Here is a 16,777-nt window from a genome sequence, read left to right as displayed (position 1 = left end):
TTTCTTATTGTTTTTGGGCCTATCCTGTACCTCAAAGCAATTTGGGCCAACTCATTAGCAATTTCATTCTATATCCTTGGGATATGGACCAGAGAAACTTTTCGAAAGGAAGTTAACAATTCCCAAGCCATTGCCAAATATTTTAGCAAATTGATGGTGGTTCGATTCTAATGGTCTGGGAGCGAAACTCACTCCTCTTTTGCAAGTACCAGATTTTCTATAAGTGCATCAAATATCCTCGAATTAGACGAGCAATAAAAGGAAAATGAGTTCAAAATGTGTAAAAGACTGAAGAAGTGTAAAAGAACAAAGATTTCAAAAAGTAAAATTGACTGAAATCGAAATAGCTTGCATTGAATTTAAATAAAGCAATAAAAATACCTCTGACTGGGTCAAAGGACTTTTGACATGAAAAGTAAAGGTACTGAAATGTAAATTTGACAATGAAATTAAAATATGCTTTTAAGATAAATTGAACAAGGAAAGATAAAGTTTGCGAAAATTGTTAAATTGAAAAGTAAAGATAATGGAAGGAATCCTACAGAAATCGAACTCGAATGCAGACTCAGAAATTCGCTAGGGATGTGAGTGTGCTTGAGTGTATTTCTGGAGAAAAGTTCCAACCCCTGTGCTGTACTGCTTCCTGTTATTTATAGCCCTCTTTCCATAACTGATCATTAAAGAATTTGTGCTTCTTTGTGTGCGGAGATTAAGGGAAATAGGAAAAAGGGGAGAGTTTTATATCGTAGAGAAAGAGAAGAGAATATTTGTTATTACTGTATGTTTGTTTCAGATTGATACTTCCTCTATTTATACATACAAATGGTCATATTTTTTTAACTTTCATTAAATTTATTCTCTCTTGAAAATGGACATCCACGTTGATCCTTATCACAACACTCCCTTCGGATGTCCATTTAGGATTATGCCTCATTAAAACCTTACTAAAGAAAAATCCATTGAAAAAAAAAATTTTAGTGAAGGAAAAATAGTACAATATGCTTTGTGATGGGGACTGCCTCATTAAAAACCTTCTCAAGAAAAGCTCAATGGGAAAAAACCTAACCAAGAAAAAAAGAGTACAGTCTCCCCTTTCGTCGACATTATTTAATATATCAAAATCGGTGCATTCTAATATGATGTACTAATTTTTCAAAGGAAGATTTTGGGAGTGACTTTGTAAATAAATCTGCCAGATTATCACTTGAGTGGATCTGTTGGACATCAATTGTCCCTTGATTTTGAAGATCATGAGTGAAGAAGAATTTGGGAGAAATATATTTTATTCTATCATCTTTGATGTATCCACCTTTAAGTTGAGCAATGCATGCTGTATTATCTTCAAACAGGACAGTTAGAGCTATCTTATGATCAATCAGTCCACATGATGACAGAATATATTGGATCAAACTCCTGAGCCAAAAACACTCGCGACTAGCTTCATGTATCGCTAGTATTTCAACATGATTAGAGGAGGGTGCTGCTATCGTCTGTTTCGTGGACTTCCATGATATAGTTGTACCTAGGGGTGTTCACGGTGCGGTTTATTTCGGTTTTTGAGAGAAAAGTCACCCGATCCAATCGTTTAATTAAACTACAGTTCGGTTTGGTTCGATTTTTTCAGTCTTTTGAATCATTTAAAAAAATACTACCATACTATTTCACAAAGTCATAACATTGAAATCCACAAATACAAATATACAATAGCTAACAAAATCTTGATCTAATAAAATTTAATGACAAAAAGAATTCAAATAATCAATTATTGAGTCAAAAAGAAAATAAGTGTAAGATGAAATGGTGTGGTACCTAATTTTTGGAGGTTTGGAGTCATATATACACAATATATAATTCGTGTTAGGAAATATTATATAAGCCCACCCTCTCCCCTTTGAAAGTTAACGATATACACTTTATTTTCTTCTTCTCTTCCAGAATACAATGATATCCACACAAATTTAATTAGCGACCTATGAGTCAAGTGTATCTCTAATATATAACTTCATTAAAAGTTTCAAAATAGAGATCTTTATTTAATTGTAAAATAAACTAATTAAATAAGAATTTTATCACAGTTGACTGGTTGAGTGAGTCAGTGAGGTGCCTTTTCATTGGAGCAGAAAAAATATGTGGTATAGAATTGATGCATAGAGTGAAACCCACTAAACTAGTGAACCACCAATCAGAAGCAATTTTCCTGAAGAATGAACAACAAATAAAACATTGAACTCTGAACCAACAATAAAACAACATCCAGCGACAATGAAATCAATGAATCAATAACAAGTAAAATAATAAAACAATAAATTTTCCTAAACAATGAAAAACAAATAAAACAATAAACTGAACCAGCAATAAAAAAACAACCAACAACAATGAAATCAATGAACCAATAACAAGTAAAACAATAAAACAAATTACTTAATTCATGTATTATTGTTGCAATATCTTTGAAACTAGAACAGGATGGATGGATGTTTTGTTGTGTTCAATAATTGTCTAATCTATATCAAGTACTTATTTGTTCTTATAATTATGCATTATGAGTTTGGATCAAAGAACACCTAAATCACAGTATTATTACTTTTTTATATAAACTTGTGCATCAATTTTATGCAATGTTGTGAGTGATGACAATAACTTTTCTTTGTTATTATTCACCATAAAAAAACTACCCTTTGTTCTTATCACATTATTGATAAGAGTAAAATTTAAATTTAAACCCTATGCAAGTTTAATATAATTTGAAGATGAAAGCATGTAAAATTGATTCTTAAGTGGATTATATTTTCAAAAAACTTTAAACAACTACCATATGCAAAAAATGGAAAAGCTTTTTATGTTAATTGTTAAAGACATCCTTTGATATTGAACATTGAATAATGAACAACAGAACAACAATTAGAAGCAATTTTAGTAAATTAACAACAAATATATTATACAATGAACAACAATACACTGAACAATGAACATAGAACAGAAATTATTCAACCAGAAGCAGAAATTCAAATAAAATAAAATTATTAACAATTACCAGAAATTCAAACAAAAATACACTAAACATAGAACAGAAATTATTCAAACAAAAGCATAAATTCAAACAAAATGATACTGAACAAAGAACAAAAATTATTCAAACAAAATAAAATTATTACATGAAACAGAAATAATTCAAATTAATACCTAACTTGGATGAGTTGGATCCTCCATATCTAGTGTTCAATGTTGGGAGGTGCTGGGAAGGGCTGGTCCAGCTTTGTTGGGTGGCTGGTTCAGCGCTGCTGGGAGGTGTTGCTGCAAGGCGCGGCTGGAAGGCGTTGCTGCGAGGCGCTGGTTCATGGGACTGGAAGGCGTTGGTTCGCGGGACTGGGAGTGGGAGGGGCTGGGAGGCGGAGCTAGGAGGCGCTGCTGGGAGGGGCTGGGAGGGGTGGGGTAATAGGGTTTCTTGGCTGCGCTAGGTTAGGAGAATAGGAGTTACTTAGTTAGTGAGTTAGGTCATGTTAGGTTATCTAATGGGTTGGGGGGAATGGTTTTCTTTTATGGTTTTTAGTTGACCGGTTCGGTTCGATTCGGTTAGGGTTTTCAGTATCAAAACTGAAAACCAAACCGAACCGCATAAAAAACAGCAAAATATATTTTTTTTCGATTTTTTTCAGTTTTTTGTTTATTCGGTTCTCGGTTTTTTGCGGTTTGGTTGGCCGGTTTTGTTCGGTCCGATTCGTTTGAACACCCCTAGTTGTACCACCATATGTGAACATGTATCTTGTTTGAGATCTCCCTTTGTGTGGATCAGACAAGTATCCTGCATCTACATAGCCAACTAGTTGTGACTTGGATCCATAGGGATAAAAAATCCCATATCAATCGTTCCATGAAGATATCGAAAGATTTAATTTGTTTGATTCCATTCCAATATCTTTTGGTTAGAGAGGAACTATATCTTGCTAGTAAATTCACAACAAATGATATATCGGGTCGTGTATTATTAGCAAGATACATTAGCGCTCCAATGGCACTAAGATATAGTACTTCAGGACCAATGATATCTTCATTTTCTTCCTTAGGACGAAATTGATCCTTTTCCACATCTAAAGATCTTACGATCATTGGGGTACTTAATGGATGAGACTTATCCATATAAAATCTCTTCAAGATCTTTTCTGTGTATGTTGTTTGATGAATAAAGATCCCATTTTTTTATGCTTGATCTACAGGCCGAGACAAAAATTAATTTTTCCAAGATCTTTCATCTCAAACTCTTCTTTTAGAGTTTCTATAATTGTTGGAATCTCTTTAGGAGTTCCAATTTAAATCATCAACGTACACAGCAATTATAATGAATCCAGATGCAGATTTCTTTATGAAAACATATGGAAAAATATCATCATTCTTAAATCTTTTTTTTGGCCAGATACTTAGTAAGACGATTATACCACATTCATCCAAATTGCTTTAGATCATATAAAGATCTTTGCAATTTAACTGAGTATAACCCTTGCGAATATTCATTGGATGGTTTAGACATCTTTAGTCCTTCAGGATATATATATATCACGATCTAATGAGCCATATAAGTAGGTTGTTACCACATCCATTAAATGCATATGTAATTTATGATATGTGGATAAACTGACCAAATAACACAATGTTATTGCATCCACTATAGGGGAATATGTTTCTTCATAATCTATTCCGAGCCTTTGTGAAAAATCTTGTGCTACAAGTTGAGCTTTGTAGCCTACAACCTCATTTTTCTCATTTTGTTTTCTCACAAATACCCACCTATATTCAATAGGTTTTACATCTTCTGGTGTACGGACTACAGGTCCAAAGACTTCGCATTTTGCAACTGAGTCTAACTCAGCCTTCATGGCTTCTTCCCATTTTGGCCAATCATTCTTTTGTTGACATTCTTTGACTGTTCTTAGCTCAAGATCCTTACTTTCATGCATGATATTTAATGCCACATTATATGCAAATATTTCATTGATAATTGTCTTAATTTGGTTCCATTTCTCTCTGTAAAGGCTTAATTTATCGATATCTCGTTATTTTCATAATTTTCAGGTACCTGAACGTCTTCTGGCGTTAAAACTATATCAGAATTTTGGATAACTGCAGGTGTCTTTACTATGTATTTTTCAACAGGAATAGTATTTGCCTCTTTTCATTTTCAATAATTTTTGTCTTTGGAACCGACAGGTCTACCACGCTTTTGGCGTGAATTTGTTTCAGTGGCCACTTGTCCAACTAGGACATTAATTCGAATTGGGACATTTTCCACTGATATATAAGATTTGGTTATCCTCTTTGTATTAGAAAATGCATCAGGCAATTTATTTGCTATTCTTTACAAATGTATAATCTTTTGAACTTCTAGTTCATATTGCCCTGATCGAGAATCTAGATGCATCAAGTATGATGCATTCTAGTTAAGTTCCCTTTCAGGAAGCTTATTCTCCCCTTTAATGATCAAAATTTTGATTCATCAAAATGACAATCTGCAAATCTGGCTTTAAATACACCTCCAGTTTATATCTCAAGATATCTCAGTATAGAGGGAGAATCATATCCAACATATATCCCCAATTTTCTTTGGAGTCCCATTTTGGTGCGATAAGGTGGTGCAATGGAAACATATATCGCACACCCGAATATTCTTAAATGGAAAATATTTGGCTTCTAGCGAAAAGCTAGTTGCATAGGAGAGAACTGATGGTAACTTGTTGGCCTCAAATGAATAAGTACCGTGGCATGTAAAAAAGCATGCCCCCAAGCCGAGGTTAGGAGATTTATTCTCATAAATAAGGGTCTAGAAATTAATTGGAGGTGTTTAATAAGTGATTCTGCTAACCCATTTTGTGTATGAACATGAGCTACTGGATGTTCAACACTTATTCCATTAGCCATACAATAAGCATCAAAGATTTGGGAAGTAAATTCACCAGCATTATCAAGGCGAATTACTTTGATTGGAATTTCTGAAAATTGTGTTTTTAATCGAATAATTTGAGCAAGTAATCTCACAAATGCCAGATTACGAGAAGACAATAAGCAAACATATGACCATCTCGAAGATGCGTCTATTAGGACCATAAAATATCTAAAAGATCCATATGGTAGATGAATAGGTCCACATATATCGTCTTGAATCCTTTCTAGGAATTCAGAGGACTTAAATCCAATCTTTACTGGTGATGGCCTTAAAATTAACTTTTTCTGAGAACATGCACAGCACAACAAAATTCACTAGATTTAAGAATCTTCTAGTTCTTTAGTGAATGTCCATGGGAGTTTTCAATAATTATCCGCATCATGGTTGTTCTCGAATGACCCAATCGATCATGCTAAGTTATGAATTCATTTGGGATAGTAAACTTTTGGTTTACACTGACATTTGATTCAATTGCACTAATCTTGGTATAATATAACCCAGATGAGAGTGAGGGTAACTTTTCTAATATAACCTTTTTATTTGAATCATGAGTTGTGATACATAAATACTCATGATTTTCCTCATTCATTGTTTCAATATGATATCCATTTCAGAGAATATCTTTGAAACTCAATAAATTTCTTAGAGACGTAGTAGATAATAGTGCATTATTTATTATGAATTTTGCTCCTCTATGAAACAAAATTATAGCTCTTCCAGAGCCTTCTATCATATTGCCTGAGCCAAAAATAGTATTAACATATTCTTCTCTTGGCACAATATGAGTAAAATATATATTACATTTGAGAATGGTGTGCGAACTCGCACTATTCACAGGGCAAACATCTTCATTATATGTCCTTGTCATTTTCTTTAGAGACAAATAATAATAATAAAATGAGTAAAAGTATATGTACAGTAAAATTATTTTTTTAATTGAAATCATTTTTCTAAGAAGTACTGTACATAATATCATATACAAAAATTTTATTATTATTATTGTTATTATCTTGGCACATTCAATAATTTTAAAATTCATAAACATAAATATTTTTCAAACATTATTCATATACATCACACTTGAAATTCATAAAAAATAAAACTTAACAAGAAGTTTCTTACATTATTTATTTACATGAATACTTAACAATCTCACATATTAAATTATTCCATCATTGATCAAATGACCAATATTTCCTTCAGGATCCTAAAAAAAAAATCAAATACATCACAATGGGTGGTGTAGTTTTCAACATCATTTGAAACAAAATTTGTTTCTTTTCCTTTATTATCTTTTTTCAAAGATGCTTGATAAAGATCGACTAGTTGCCTTGGGGTACGACATGTACGTGACCAATGACCCTTTTTACCACAACAAAAACACTTATCCTTTATTGATTTATTTTGCCCATTGTTTCTTTTTTTATCCCACTTTTGGTGAGATCTATTCTTGTGAACATAATTCCTCTTCCTTCCATAATTTTTTTTACCAAAACCTTGCCATTGACCTCTTTTAGGGTTTATGATTTGCCGCATTTGCTTTAGAAAATAGTGCGGCGCCAACTGAGCGTGCTTCATGATTTTTTAAGATCAACTCATTGTTGTGTTCAGCAACAAGAAGGTAAGAAATTAGCTCAGAATATTTTTTAAATCCTTTTTCTCGATACTGCTACTGCAGGAGCATATTCGAGGCATGGAAGGTCGAGAAAGTTTTCTCTAACATATCATTATCAGTTATCTTTTTCCCACATAATTTCATTCGTGAGGTGATTCGAAACATTGCTTAATTATATTCATTTATGAATTTAAAATCCTGTAGACGCAAGTGCGTCCATTCATATCAGGCTTGAGGAAGTATCACTGTCTTTTGATGATTATACCTTTCTTCAAGGTCTTTCCACAGATCTACAGGATCTTTTAATGTGAGATATTCTTTTTTCAATCATTTGTTAAGATGACGACACAGGAAGATCATGGCTTAGACTTTATCCTTCTGCGATACATTATTTTCAGCCTTAATGGTATCTCCAAGATCCATTGAATCAAGATGGATTTCAACATCCAGTATCCATGATAAATAGTTGCTTCTAGATATATCAAGAGCATTAAATTCAAGATAAGAGAGTTTCGACATAATAAAAATTTGTTACTTGAGTCTTTCTAAAATTTGATCAGAGTCTCATGCTGATAACGTGTTGTAAAATAAATAAATGAAAAGATATAATAAATATAAAATAAATAAGTGTAAATAGAAGGTCCTAATATTAATATTCACTAATATAATTATCTCATTATAATAATAGAAGTAATTTATATATATACTAGTATATTATCATTTAAAAACCCAGGAAGAGAAATAAAAAAAAGAGAGAATTTTATATCATAGAAAAAAAAAGAATATTTATTATTGCTAGAAGTTTATTTCAAATTGATATTTTCTCTATTTATATATACAAATAGTCATTTCTTTTCAATTTTCATTAAATTCATTCACTCTTGGGAATGATCATCTAAGTTGATCCTTATCACAACACATTTAACCATTGTGCATGAATTGAACTTTATGAATGCGGGTATCAAATATAAAAAAAATTAAAGTAAAATAAAATAATGTTTAGAATTTACATATAAGAAAGATAGAGTTAATACTCAAAATCGTCCCTAAAAGATACCTTGATCTCCATTTTGGTCCCCGAAAGATAAACTTAATCAAAAGAGTCCTTGAAAGATACCCGACCTAATCAGTATCGTCCTTCCGTCGATTCTCTTGGTGACCTGGCTAACAGTTGCTGACGTGTGGCATTAACTGCCACGGTGGCATGCAAGGAAAACGACGCCGTTTTGAGTTAGGCCTTGATAGTCATGATTCGGCGTCGTTTTGTTGGCAGCGTGGAATCAAAACGTTACGTTGCAGAGTATCACTCCATTCTATAACAAGTATCTCCATGTTTGGCTCCAAAATCTTTCGTCTCCCTCAAGCCATGCCCTAACCATTTCACCATTCATTCGAATGTCACCATCCACGTTTGGCATTGTTGGTTGACAATCAAAGCATAGTAGGTATTGCTACTGAGAATAGAGGTCGTCGGCTCTGTTAGCAACATTGATTGTGGAAGAAGCAACTGAGACGGTTAGAGGTAAGAATAATAGTTTTCTCATGTTTTTTGAGTCAGTTTGTGGCCTGATGACTTAGGGGTGGCATTCTGTATGTCTTTGTGTGACTTCGGGTAGGGGTTTGAGCAGGGTAAGGGTTTGTGTGATTATTGTTGAAGATTTTGAGTGTGTCAAACTGCATTGCTTTGACTGCCGTTGTGATGATATTTAGTTATGGGTCTTTCATTTTAATGATGGTTTTGTTTCGTTGTTGCATGTTTGTTTTGGGGTTAGGGTTTGTTATGTTATCATTGAGAATAGGTAGTGGCAATCTATGTGGACTGAAAGAATTTGTTTTTTGTTATTGTAGATGGAAGGTCCTCCAATGACTTTTGTGTTTCACCATGGTGGATTATTTAAAAAAAATCTGGAAGGAGATACTGTATATGAAGCTGATAATACAGAGGTGTTGATGGGGCTTGAAGGAGACACACTTGACGTCTTCTTTGTAAGGGGTTACTATAAGGAGTTGGGTTACATTGAAGCTGGAAACTGTTGGTGGAAAGATCCTGGAGTTCCCCTTTCATCCGGGTTGAGAAGGTTAGTCACAGACAGAGACTTGGTTGCCATGTGCAAGGGTTGTAGGAGAAATCACAATCTAATCAATATCTACCTGAAGAATTGTATATCTCAGCCTTGTATAGTAGACATCTTGGAGGAGGAAGTAGTGAATGTGGAAGCAGAAAGTTTGAAACAGAGGAAGCCTATGGAAGCTAACAAGTGCAGTTCCCAACATGTGAAGAAACCCACAGCAATGGTTCCTGAGTCCAAGAAGCAAACCTCTAACCCCAACAAAATAACCTTACAGCCCAAGTCACAACCCAACAAACCAACAATGAAGCCCATTTTCGAGCCCAACAAACCAACAATGAAGCCCAACTCTGAGCCCACTAAACCAGTCTATCAGCCCAGGAAGACAACATCTCAGCCCATGAAGCCTGTTCCTCAGGCCAAGAAGACCAGTCATCAGGCCAAATCAGTCCCACCTCAATCAAATGCATCATCACAAGGGGATAAGGATAATAGCAGTGGGTGCAGAGTCACGAGATCTGGAAGATAAGTGAAAGAAGCTCCCCTCCATGAAGATGATAGCAACTCTCATGACTCTTATGAGAGTACTGAAGATGAACTGTATAGGCCTCCAAAGGTTGTAGGAGACAACCTCTATAGCAGTGACAGTGACAGTGACTCTGGTAGTAAAAAAAGTAGTAGAAAAGGGGACATCAGATCTAAAGTCAAAGACAAGCACAAGCCCCCTAAGAAAAGATTAGGTGATAAGGAAATAGAAACTGATGATTCCAACTATGAGGGTTCTGAAGATGAACAAAGCTCTGAGTCTGGTATGTTAATTTTCTTAGGGTTACTTTTTTTGACGTATTTTGCAAATGTTAGGGTAGCTTATGTTTTGAAATATTTGTTAGCAGATTTAGATGACAGTGATGGTGCCTCAGATGCTGACTCCTGGCACTCAGAGGATTCTGATCAAGTGTTGGAGTCTGATGAAGAATCACCAGCTGTATACCCTCAGTTCAATCAGAAGACAAAGTTTGGGCTGTTGAAATTTGAGGTTAGTATGGTATTTAAATCCAAGTCTGAATTCATGCAAGCAACAAGGGACTATACAATACAGTGGAATAGAAATATATTGTTTTCGAAAAATGACAAGATTAGAGTTAGAGCTGTTTGCAAGTCTAAAGATTGTCCATGGGTAGTTTACTGTGCGTGTAATAAACAAGATGGATCTTGGCAAATTAAGACTCTAGTAGATAACCACACTTGTCCAAGAAGGAGGAAAAACAGAGCTACAACCCAAACCTGGACCCTTAGTAAGCTAGTACCCAAGCTTAAAAAACACCCTACCATAAAGCATCGAGAGGTTTATGACTAGTTTGTGAGAAAGTGCAACGTCTATCTCAATAGCACATGCATTACAAGAGCTTTGAAAGCTGCTAGGAAAATAGTTGAGGGTGATGAGATAGCTTAATATGGGTTGGTGTGGGACTATGGCAATGAGTTGTTGACTAGTAACCCAGGCTCCACAGTTCAAGTGTCTGTTATCCCCATGCCTCAGAATCCTCTCCTGTTTGATCGTTTCTATGTTTGTCTTGATGCCTGCAAGAGGGGGCTTAAGGCAGGTTGCAGACCCTTAATTGGCCTTGATGGAGCATTTCTAAAGACACTACATGGGGGTCAAATTTTAACAGCATCTGGACAGGATGCTAACAATCACATATTGATGATTGCTTATGCCATTGTGAGTGTCGAAAACAAAGACAATTGGAAGTGGTTTCTTGAGTTATTGCACAACGACCTTGGAGACTACAGGGAGAACAAATTGTGCTTCATTTCAGACATGCATAAGGTGAGATTGCTATTAGGATTAATTTGATTTACTATATAACATTGAGGGACCTAATTGATTTAATGAATATATCTGAGGGACTATATTGATTGAACATCTTTTCGTGACTTTGTTTACTTGCAAGGTTTAATACCGGCTGTTTAGGAAGTGTTTCCTAGGGTACACCATAGATTCTGCGTCTGGCATTTGTGGCGCAACTTCTCGAAATAGTGGTCAAGCACTGAACTGAAAGATTTGGTTTGGGAATGTGCTCGGTCGAGGACAACAACTGAATTCAATCGAAACATGAATAGAGTGAAGCTGATCAATATAAAAGCTTGTGAATATCTCGACAAATGGCCTAAGGATGCATGGACAAAGGCGCATTTTAGTGAAGTGCCAAAGGTCGATAACATTTGCTGCAACAATGCTTGCGAGTCTTTCAACGCAAAAAATCAAGCATGACAGGAGCAAGTCCATCTTGACATTAGCTGAGGAAGTAAGAAGAATCATCATGAAGAGTATTGTTGACAATTGGAAGAAGCTACATAACTATCAAGGGATTCTCCTCCCTGTTCAGCAGAGTAGACTTGAAGCAATGACAATGTTATCTAGCCACTGGGCTCCACAATGGTCTGGTGATAAAAAGGAAGAACTCTATGAAATTCATGGCTGGCCAACCAATATGGTGGTTGACCTGGGAAAGCACACATGCAGTTGTCGCTTTTGGCAACTCACAGGTAACAAGTTCAACACTTAGTTATTGTCATCTACTTTCATGCACGATCTTTAAATAATAATTGATTTGTCTTTGTAAGGGATGCTGTGTATGCATGCAATATTGGCCATTCAGGATAAGAATGACAAACGGCCTAGAGATTATTGTCATGACTGGTTGAAGATGGACTCGTACAGGAAGACTTATTGCTTCAATGTCAACCCAGTGAAGGGACATGATCTGTGGAAAAAAACTCCACACCCAGCGCCCGTCCCACCACCATTTAATGCCAAGCCAGGAAGACCAACCAAGAAAAGGAGAAGGGACAAAGAGGAGCAACCTACTGGGTCAAAGACAAAGATGAAGAGGAAGTATAACCCTATCAGATGCATGTATTGTAGTGAGATAGGACACAACAAGAGAAGCTGTGCAAAGAAGAAAGCTACAGAAGCTGAGGAGCATGCCAAACAGTTGCAGCTGCAACTAGCTAAAGTTGCCCCTGCTGCAGATGATGCTGACCCTGAAGTAAACTCTGTCCCAGCTGAAGATAATCCAGCTCCAGCAGATAGAGGTCCATCACCAACACAGCCTCCAACAGTGATTGACATTAGCCAATCTGAAAGCATACCACCAACACAAGAAAAACAACAGGTTGTATCATGACTAGGCAACTATTAAGCACATGTGATTTCTTTTATAATGTACATCTAAATCTAAATCTGCCATTAATTTATGTAGGAACAAGTCATAGCTAGGCCACCCAAGTTAAAGTCATTAAAGGGAAAGCCAGAGTATAGTCCTCTCCTAAGCCCACTGTAGCACCACCAGTGGCTATATCTGCTGAGACAATCAAGGGGACTAGTTCAGCCACTGCTAAAAAGTTGGCCAACTTTATGACCTTCGTTCTTACTCCAGGCTCCAAGCTCTCAAGAAAAACTGATAAATGACTTTGATTGGTGTTGAAATATATTCTGTTTGAATTTGTTTTTGTGTCAGAATACTTTAGTTTTTTGCACAGGGCAATTGAACTTCCATTATCTACATTTTGGTTATCTATGTAATTGAAAGTTGTACTATATCCTTTTATTTTGTTTCCTCATGTAAAATCTTATGACTTTGCTGTGGTTTTTATCCTTCAGACAATGTGACATCTAGCCTTCTATGACAAGTTAATGTTTAATAGTACTTTCACTACTGATTATGTTCATTCCTTTATACGTCCTACTGTAACAGTGATTTGGAATTCTTTGGAACATTTGAATTCAATTCTGTTGTCTTAATCTTAAAAAACCAAATGCAACATCTATTCTCATTCAAGGGATTCATCTCATTACACCTTCACATATCACCAGAATTTGTTTTACTTGGAACTACATAACAAACAACAAACAATGACATTAACCACAACTACAGCAAACAGGAAAACTATTAACATTTTCAATGCTTTTACTTCAGCTTCCAAGCTTCCCAGTCTCTATGCCACCTTCAACCTCCACTCATCATAGTCACCATCAACCTGCAGCTCAACCCCGTAATCTTTCTTTATTCCACCTTCGCCAACCCTTTCATATTCATCATCGTCAACCCACTTAAAGTAATTGCAGTGACTGTCCTTCTGCAGATTCAGAAATCAGAAGACAAAAAATTAACTAAAACCCCAAAACAAAAGCCAACATGGAACACCTTTGACTTCTTACACAACACTCATCCGGTACCTTGGGCATGCACGGAATAGTCTATCTGGGTTCTCTGCTGTGCCAGATTTTCTTATCGCAGCCTTCAACCCACAGAAACATGATTCCTCATGGATTTTTCTCCTGATTCGAATTGAGGCGGTCGAACCATTATTGCCGTTCGACGGAAATGACACACCACCACGACCTCCATTTGCTGCCTCTATCGTCGCCCCAAACTAGCAATTTCAACACTTACCCAGGCATAGGGCCCTATTTTGAATGCTGAACGCGACGTATTTATCGTGGAAATTAGGATTAGGTTTGAAACAAAAAGGGACTGATTTGAACTGTTTTCTCAAAGTATCCTAGTCAGCAACAACTTATAACACCTTGGCCTATTCCACCGTGGAAGCTAACGAGACAAGTCAGCAATCGTTAGCCAAGTCACCAACGAATTTGACGAAAGGATAAATGTGATTAACTGGTATATCTTTCAAGGACTCTTTTGATTATATTTATCTTTTTGGGACCAAAATGGAGATCGATGCATCTTTGAGGGACGATTTTGAATATTACTTCAAAAAAGATATTATTTCTGCAAGACGAATTGACATTTCCATCCCGGTCATTCACAAGAGATATATGATATCGGAAAGGATAAGATGGTAAATTACGCTGTATCGTTTTCGCCATTGCGCGATAAGGCTCTGTGAAGTGTGAAGGTGTGTGGATTGAGCAACTCAGAGTGGCGAAAATGGCTTACCATGTTTGCTCCTCCCCTTCCCTCCACTCTCTCTCACCGTCGATCGGTTCTTCGTCTTCTTCATTCAAATTCAGCCACAAAATCCGAAACTTTGCTTCCTCCTTTCAACCACCCTCCACTCCGCTAACGCCTTCTCAATCAAGAACTTTTCTCCACGCCAACCGCGTCTCGCTGCAGGAATCGGTTCCGAAGCTAGCCGAAGACGCTGACATTGAAAAAGATTCCAAATTTGAGGACCCAGTCGAAAAATCCTCGTCTTCCTCCAAGAATTACGTGTGGGTCAACCCCAAAAGCCCCCGAGCCAAACAGCTTCGGAAGAAGTCTTATAATACAAGGTACACTAATCTTGTTAAAATTGCAAACTCTTTGGACTCGTGCAACCCCACTGAGCATGATGTCTCTGAAATTCTCAAGAGCTTGGGGGATAAGGTTTTGGAGCAGGACGGTGTAATTGTTCTCAATAACATGGTGAGTTCCCAAACCGCACCTCTTGTTCTCAAATACTTTCAGAATAAGATTAGACCGTCTAGGGAGGTGATTCTTTACAATGTGACCCTCAAAGTGTTTAGGAAGTGTAAGGATTTGAATGGAGCAGAGAAGCTGTTTGATGAAATGCTTCAGAGAGGGGTCAAACCTGATAATGTTACATTCTCAACTATAATTAGCTGTGCTAGGATGTGTTCGCTGCCTGATAAGGCTGTTGAGTGGTTTGAAAAGATGCCCACCTTCGGGTGTGAGCCCGACGAAGTTACATACTCGGCCATGATTGATGCTTATGGACGAGCTGGTAATATTGATATGGCTTTGAGCCTCTATGATCGTGCCAGAACAGAGAAGTGGCGAATTGATACCGTGACTTTTGCAACATTGATTAGAATGTATGGTGTGGCCAAAAATTACGATGGGTGTTTAAATGTCTATGAAGAAATGAAGGTTCTTGGCGTTAAGCCTAATATGGTTATCTATAACACTCTGTTGGATGCCATGGGGAGAGCTAAGAGGCCATGGCAGGCCAAGAGTATATATAAAGAGATGACTAGCAATGGATTTTCACCAACTTGGGCGACCTATGCATCTCTCATACGAGCCTATGGCAGAGCACGATTTTGCGAAGATGCACTCATTGTCTATAAGGAAATGAGGGAAAGTGGGCTGGAGATGAATACACTTCTTTATAATACCCTTCTAGCTATGTGTGCTGATGTTGGCTACATAGATGAAGCATTTGAAGTTTTCGAAGATATGAAAAGTTCTGGGACTTGCAATCCCGATAGTTGGACCTTCTCATCCTTGATTACCATATATTCTTGCAGTGGGATGGTTTCACAGGCTGAAAATACGTACAACGAAATGGTTGAATCTGGATTTGAGCCTACTATTTTTGTGCTGACATCACTTGTCCAGTGCTATGGAAAAGCCAAGCGTACGGATGACGTTGTGAAGACATTCAATCAACTATTAGATTTGGGACTCACTCCAGATGATCGCTTCTGTGGGTGTCTTCTGAATGTTATGACCCAAACACCAAAAGAAGAACTTGGGAAGCTAGCAAATTGTCTGGAGAAAGCTAATCCAAAGATCGGGTCTGTGGTGAGATATTTGGTGGAACAGAAGGAGGGAGATTTTAGAAGTGATGCATCAGAACTGTTCAATTCAGTTATTGATGCGGTAAAGAAGGCCATTTGCAATTCTCTTATTGATCTCTGTGTCAACCTGGATTTGTTGGACAGAGCTTGCGAGCTTCTCGACCTGGGCTTGACACTCGAGATATATACAGAAGTACAGTCCAAAACTCAAACTCAGTGGTCGTTGCATGTAAAGAGTCTCTCACTTGGAGCCGCGCTGACCGCATTTCATGTCTGGATAAAAGATTTGTCTGATGTTTTGGAATCTGGAGAGGAACTTCCACCTCTGCTTGGAATTAACACTGGGCATGGGAAGCACAAGTATTCAGATAAAGGTTTGGCGAATGTATTCGAATCACATTTGAAGGAACTGAATGCTCCATTCCACGAAGCTCCCGATAAGGCTGGCTGGTTTTTGACTACACTGGAAGCAGCTAAATCATGGCTGAAATCTAAGGGTTCGCCTGAATTAGTTGCTGAATGATTCATGAAATTTATGTTCTCCGTTTTTATATTGTAATGTTTTTCCAGGGAATGATGAACCATGTAATTTATATGCGTTTTCA

General features: G+C 36.7%; 1 protein-coding gene across 1 annotated transcript; it reads left to right on the top strand.

Annotated features, from left to right (window-relative positions):
- Window positions 1–14,510: 14,510 nt before the first annotated feature.
- Window positions 14,511–16,777, top strand: LOC130971395 (pentatricopeptide repeat-containing protein At4g16390, chloroplastic). The gene has a single exon (XM_057897107.1). The coding sequence runs from the start codon at window positions 14,578–14,580 to the stop codon at window positions 16,693–16,695; it is 2,118 nt and encodes a 705-aa protein (XP_057753090.1). The 5' UTR covers window positions 14,511–14,577; the 3' UTR covers window positions 16,696–16,777.

This window comes from Arachis stenosperma, chromosome 1 (assembly GCF_014773155.1).
Source record: "Arachis stenosperma cultivar V10309 chromosome 1, arast.V10309.gnm1.PFL2, whole genome shotgun sequence".
Taxonomy (NCBI): domain Eukaryota; kingdom Viridiplantae; phylum Streptophyta; class Magnoliopsida; order Fabales; family Fabaceae; genus Arachis; species Arachis stenosperma.
This window is presented reverse-complemented; position numbering and strand designations above follow the sequence as displayed.